The following is a 6,330-nucleotide window of genomic DNA, read 5'->3' on the forward strand; positions in this document are numbered from 1 at the left end:
GTCCGGCACGGCCGGCGGGTCCGGACCCCACTCCTGGTTTTGGGAAGGTTTGGGGGGGCTCAGCCGTGGGGATGGGGAGGCAGGACCCGTCCCGGGGTGACCCTTGGGCTCTGCCAGCCCCGTGTGCGTTAACGATTGACGGGTGTCGGGCCACGCCGGGACTCTGCCCGTGTCCCCTGCGGTCACCCCCGGTCGGGTCCACCGCCCCGGCCCCATCCTGCCCCCGGACACCCTCCCAGCCGCGGGGGTCCCACCGAGGGGGTTCCCCCGGGGCTGTGTGTCCCGTCCCCCTGTTCCTGTGTCCCTGTGACGGCCCCTCCTGTGCCCCCCATGGTGACCCCGCTCTGGGCCAGGCTCTGCCTCCTGCGCTCCTCTCCCTCCCAGTGCTCCCAGCGCCTCTCCCAGCGCCTCCAGCTCCTGCTCCCAGCTCGAAGGGAGGGCCAGCCCATTTCTGGGGGGCCATGCGGGGTGTGGGGCGGCTCCCCAGCCCCGCCGAGGCTCTGCCAGGCAGAGCAGAGAGGATGACAGTGACAGGTACTGAGGCCACCCCGAACACCCCTTCCAGCACCCTTGCGTAGTCTGGGGGGGCTGCTCTGGGGGTGTTGGGGACACTGGGACCCCCTTATGGGACACAGAGACCCTCCTGGGGACACTGAGATCCCCCTGGGGCAGCACCAGGCAGGGCAGGGGGTACCAGAGCAGCCCCGGGAGAAGGTGACAATCCTGAGACCCCCATAGGGGCCCATCTGGGGTCAGGGTGGCCAGAGGGCCAGAAGGGGGCCTGATGTCCCCAGAGGGTCATAATGTCTCATGGGGAGCGTTCTGGTGTCCCCAGGAGCTGGAGGGGACAGGGACGGGGGCAGTGCCTGCTTTTAGGGTGCAGGTGGCTGCAGTTTGGGATGGGCTGGGGGTCCTGAGCCCGTGTCCCCTCCCAGCCACCCACGCTGTCAGTGGGAACCCCACGGTCCCGCCGTTCCCAGCGGAGATGGAGGTGGCGATTTTTGGTGAGTGGCTCCTCCAGTGCCAGGGGAGGAGAGTGCCAGCAGCCAGGGCTGGCCCCTGAGCCCCCCAGCCCCACTCACACACCACCCCACCTGCCCCCCCACAGGCATGGGCTGCTTTTGGGGGGCTGAGCGACTCTTCTGGAACACACCGGGGGTCTTCTCCACCCAGGTGGGGTTTGCAGGAGGCTTCACCCCCAACCCCACCTACGAGGAGGTGCGCACAGGTAACCAGGGGCTTCCCCTCCCGTGCTGCCACGGGGACCCCCAGCGTCCCCCACCGTGGTGTGACACCCCGATCCAGCATCACAGCGTGTCCCTAGCCCCTGCCTTGCCCCGTCCTGAATCCCACGGGATGCCCTCTGGTGGCTGTTGGATGATGACCCCCTGTGTCCCCCAAACCCCCCAGCCTGGACAGACAGCCCTGGCTTAGCCGGACAGACAATTTGCAGAGGATTAACTGTCTGCAGGGATTATTATCCTGGCTGCCATGTCCAGCTGGGGATTTATCCCAGTGTGGGATAGACTTGGATATCCAGGCACCTGAGGAAGGGGGTCCTGGGGGTGATGAGAGGATCCTGTAGCCCCTCCCTATCCCAATCCCTCCCTATCCCAATCCCTCCCTCCAGCCCTGCCATCCCGGGGCAGAGGGAGGTTGGGGGTCAGGAGGCCAAGGTGAGGGGCTGCAGCAGGGCTGGCTCTGGCCACAGGGCTGACGGGGCACGCCGAGGTGGTGAGGGTGGTCTTTGATCCCCGGAAAATCAGCTACGAGGAGCTTCTCAAAGTTTTCTGGGAGAACCATGACCCCACTCAAGGTAGGGACAAGCCCCTGGGGCTGGGCAGTGGGGAGTTTGGGGAGCCTAACCCCAAATGGGCTCCAGGAGGAGGTTTTGGTGCTGGGGGTGGGTGCAACATTTGGGTTTAAGTCCTGATTTTGGGGGACTTAACCCCAAACACGCTCCAATAGAAGGTCCTTGTCATCTCCCCATTTTGGTGCTGGTGGATCTTGCAGTGACTTCCCTCACTGACCCCTTTAGCAGGACCCCCTGCCTCAGTTTCCCCACTGTGGGTGAAGGCAGTGCCTGGTGGGGTCTGGGGTTGCCCCATAACCCCCCCTGGGTACTGCCCTCCAGGCATGAGGCAGCAGGAGGATGTGGGCACCCAGTACCGCTCCGTCATCTACACCCTGAGCCCCCAGCAGCAGGAAACTGCCCTCCGGAGCAGGGACCTGTACCAGCAGGTACTGGGGACACCGGGACCCCCAGGGCACTGGGACCCACCCTGGGGACACCAGGCTCCACCCTGGCTGTGCCACATGTGGGTCAGTGGGGTGGGGGTCCCTCCATGCCCCCCCTGCCTCGGGACTGTCCTAGGAGCTGAGGACACGGCGGCGTGGGGACATCACCACTGCCATCGAGCCAGCCCGTGACTTCTACTATGCTGAGGATCATCACCAGCAATACCTGCACAAGGTGCCCGGGGCCTCCTGTGGCATGAAGGGCACCGGGGTCACCTGTCCCATCATCCCCTGAGGGGTCACTTCCTGTCCCCTGCGCTGTCTGCACATCACTGGGCTGTCCCCATGTCCCTGGCATTACTGGCCCCACATGTCACTGCCACCCCACAGCTCCCCATGATTAAAGCCCTGTGACTCCCACCCTGTCCTGGTTTTCCTGGTGTGGCTCTGGGAGGTGCTGGGGTGGGGGGGACACACTCATGGGTGCTGTTTGGGGGGCTGTGCCTGTGTCAGCTCCAGGAGAGAATATTGGGGGGTTGGAGACTCATGTTCTGGGAGGTGCTGGGAGGTCCATGAGGCTCCTGGAGCTGGTGTCATGGTGGGGGACAGAGAGTGAGGCTGCAGTCTGAGGGTGCCATGCCCGTGGGGCTGTGTCCCTGTGTCTGTGTGTCCCTGTGTCTGTTTGTCCATGTCCCTGTGTCCGTGTCCCTGTCCCTGTGTCCTTGTTCCTGTCCATGTGTCCGTGTCCCTGTCCCTGTGTCCCAGTCCCTGTGTCCCTGTCCCTGTGTCCCGGTCCGTGTGCCCCTGTGTCCGTGTCCCTGTCCCTGTGTCCCAGTCCCTGTGTCCCTGTCCCTGTGTCCTTGTCCCGATCTGTGTGTCCCCGTGTCCCTGTCCCTGTGTCCCTGTCCCTGTGTCCCGGTCCGTGTGCCCCTGTGTCCGTGTCCCTGTCCCTGTGTCCCAGTCCCTGTGTCCCTGTCCCTGTGTCCTTGTCCCGGTCTGTGTCCCTGCGGTCGCGGGGCGGTGCTGCAGTTCCGCACTCTCCCGCCAGGTGGCACTGCCGGGCGGCGCCCGCTCCCGGCCGCCAGGGGGCGCAGAGCGCGCATCTCTGCGGTACTTACGGTACGAGCGGTACCCGCGGTCCGTGCCCCCCAAACCGGCCCCCGCGGCACCCGCAGCTGTGGGTGGCACATGGGGACAGAGGGGACGAGCGTGGGCGTGCTCAAGGGCATACAGGTCACCTACATACACCTACATACGTGCACGGGGCCATACAACTCACACACATACACATTATGTGCATGCACAGGTGCCGCACGCCGTGACCTCACACCAATGTCCCCACGGGGGGTAGGTGTCCCCCTAAACTGCAGGAATGGGGGCAGAGAAGGTGCCAACACGTCTCTGTGTCACAGGGACCACGTCTGGCGTGGGACGTGATCCCATCTCCGCAGGGGATGACACATACAGGGACATTTCTGTAGAAAGTGAAGCTCCCCAGGTCAACAGAGAGTGAAAAACTTCACGAAGAGCAGAGAGAAAGCCAGGTTGGCTTCCGGCACCTGCCCCGCAGCTGCCACAGCACCCGGCCCTGCAGAGGGAGCTGGGGAAGGGACAGGGGACAAGGCAGGCACCCTGGCCTTCAGCCTCACATCCCAGCATCCTCCTTATCCCATAGGATGGTCCTGGAGAGGTTGTGGGCACCTGTGGTGAGGTTTCATGGCTGGGATGGTGGTGCTCAAATGTCAGGATTTCTGGGTTGTTCTCCCAGGGCCCCCTGGACTTCCTTCCCCAGCTACTGATGGGGCAAGGAATGAGGGCAAAGGATGGAGAAGCTGCTGAAGGTTTGGGCTGGACCACATCATTCCAGTCCTGGATTGTGGTTTTCGTCGTCAGCAAGGGGGGAGAATCTGAATTCAGACCCAGAGTGAGGAAACTGAGGCAGGGACAGTCACAGTGCTGGGACTGGGGGTGGGGACCCCTGGCCTGGCCAACCCCAGGCGTCCTTGGATTGTGCAGCCACAGCTCCAGTGGGTTTGGAAGAGCACTGGGATTTACTGGGAGGACACAGAGCCCTGCAGAGATGTGGCTTCAGAGAGGAGATGGAGAGGCCCCTCCTCACCCCCCCACTGCCCCTCACCTGGCACCTGCTCTGGGCAGATGGAAACTGTGTGTCAGAGGAAGTGGGGGGGACACCCAGCTGTCCCCTCCAGGGCCTGTGCTGAGCTCGACCTACCCTGTCCCCCAGCACAGCTGGGATGAGTTGGGACAGCTCAGCCCATCCCCCAGGGGGGGTTCCCAGCAGAGGGAGGGCACAACCACTTTGTGCCCCACTTTGCTGCCTGACACATCATCTCCTGCTTAAACCCCATCCAAGGACCCCCAGGGGTGACCAAGTTGGGGGTCCCTCTCCCCAGACCCCAGCGCTGACACTGTCCCTGCCCAAGTTTCCCCACTGAGGTTCAGAAAAGTGGGTTCCTATCCCACACTAGGGTTGGAAAGGCACAATCCAGGGTTGGAAAGACACAAATCCAGGAATTGTGTGGTCCAGCCTGAATGTCCACCAGCATCCCAAGGCCATGGGGATGCTTGGATCCCATCCCAAGAAATCAGAGTGGCAGGGGCTGGATGAGTGGGGAGGTGAGGGAGGGGATGCTGGTGGGATATTTACACCAGGGGGATGGAGGCAGGGAGGGATCTGTGGGGCTTCTTCTCCGAATGAAGAAAATAACAATTTGGGCAGGTTTGAAAAGCGCCGAAACCACGACAGGAAACCCAAATTGTACAAATGCAGATGTGAGTGGAAAAAGCTCTTGAGCTGGTGGCTCCGGCTTTCACCTCTGCTAAAAATAAACCTGCCTAATTAGGGGCTGATGGGGGCCAAGATAAAACACCCCCCCCCCCCAAGTTTTTCCATGGGGTTTGTTCCGTGTGATGCAGAGGGATGTGGGTTTCTGGGGCTAGTGGGGATTAATGGCTGGGTCAGAACCTTGTGTTGGGTTTTGGGGAGGATCTGGGGGGTTTTAAGGTTTTTTTTGGGGGGGCTGTCAGGTTTGCTGGGGTGGGGGGTTGCTGGGGTTGGTGTGATTTGGGGCTGGGCAGTGCAGGGTGGGGGCTGTGATGAGTTGTAACGGTCCCTGGGTGTAACAGGCAGCCTGGCAAAGCCACATCCTGCAGCGTGGCACGACCTGGGGGGAGGAATTTGGGGGGCTGAGAAAAGGAGGGATTTAGAGGGGGAACAGCAAAACCCCTCCTGGGACCTGCACATCCCCACAAAACCCGGGCTGGGCTCCTCTTCCCCAGAGAGCTTCCCCTCTCCAGGCTGGATCCCCTGAGTGTGGAGGGGGCTGTGGTGAGGGCGGTGCCAGGTTTGGGTGCCTGTTGTCCCCCCCCTGCCGCACCCTGGCCCCGGGAGGATATCGTGGGAGGCAGGAGGTGCCTCAGTTGTCACCCCAGCGCTGGCAGCGGGGCCCGGGCTGCTCTGAGTCACCCCAGTGTCCCCACACCTGCAGCGGCCGCGGGGGGAGGGAGAAGGGATGCTCACACCTGCAGCCTTCACACCCCGCAGCCCCATCCTCCTCCTCCTCCTCCTCCTTTTGTAGGGGGAATGATGGATGCCATTTGGGGATGGAGGAAACAAAAGCGTGGAGGGAGAAGGGGCGGGGCTGAGCACCAAATTGGGGGCGCATCCACAGGGGTGGCACAGCACCTGCTGGGGGCACCCACATGTGCCCATGGACCCCCCCCGGGGTAGGAGGGTCACCCTTAGTCCCCTTGAGGTGACATTGGGATGTGATGCCCCATCACCCCAAAACACTGGGGATGCCCCAAAGTGGAGGGCAGAATAAGACTCCCCAGGGGTGCAGATGGGACAGGAGGGGGCTGCTGTGGTGCCAGGCCTGGGGAGGGGAAGTGGGGGCTCTGGCCGGCCTTGGGGGGAGGTCGTGAGAACGGCCGGGGCCGGGGGGGCAGCGCAGGAAGCGCCGGGGGGCGGCCGCTCCCGGCTCCCCCAGATGTGCCCGTGAGATAGGACGGCAGGAAGCAGCTGCGGGGAATCCCGGCGCTGGGAACAGCGGCTGCCGCCCGCCCGACGCC

At 63.4% G+C, this 6,330-nt stretch overlaps 1 protein-coding gene across 3 annotated transcripts; it reads left to right on the forward strand.

The window, feature by feature from the left end:
- The first annotated feature begins 397 nt into the window (after nucleotides 1-397).
- On the forward strand, nucleotides 398-2,651 carry LOC139682427 (peptide methionine sulfoxide reductase MsrA-like). 3 transcript variants are annotated; one of them, XM_071576760.1, is made up of 6 exons: nucleotides 398-534; nucleotides 936-1,004; nucleotides 1,109-1,228; nucleotides 1,712-1,816; nucleotides 2,135-2,241; nucleotides 2,375-2,651. In XM_071576760.1, the coding sequence occupies exons 1-6, from the start codon at nucleotides 462-464 to the stop codon at nucleotides 2,531-2,533; spliced, it is 633 nt and encodes a 210-aa protein (XP_071432861.1). In that variant the 5' UTR covers nucleotides 398-461; the 3' UTR covers nucleotides 2,534-2,651. The 3 variants fall into 3 exon arrangements, with proteins under 3 accessions (XP_071432861.1, XP_071432863.1, XP_071432862.1); XM_071576762.1 differs by lacking the exon at nucleotides 1,712-1,816; XM_071576761.1 differs by lacking the exon at nucleotides 936-1,004.
- Nucleotides 2,652-6,330: the final 3,679 nt, after the last annotated feature.

The sequence above is a fragment of the Pithys albifrons genome, chromosome 24, assembly GCF_047495875.1.
Source record: "Pithys albifrons albifrons isolate INPA30051 chromosome 24, PitAlb_v1, whole genome shotgun sequence".
Classification (NCBI taxonomy): Eukaryota; Metazoa; Chordata; class Aves; order Passeriformes; family Thamnophilidae; genus Pithys; species Pithys albifrons.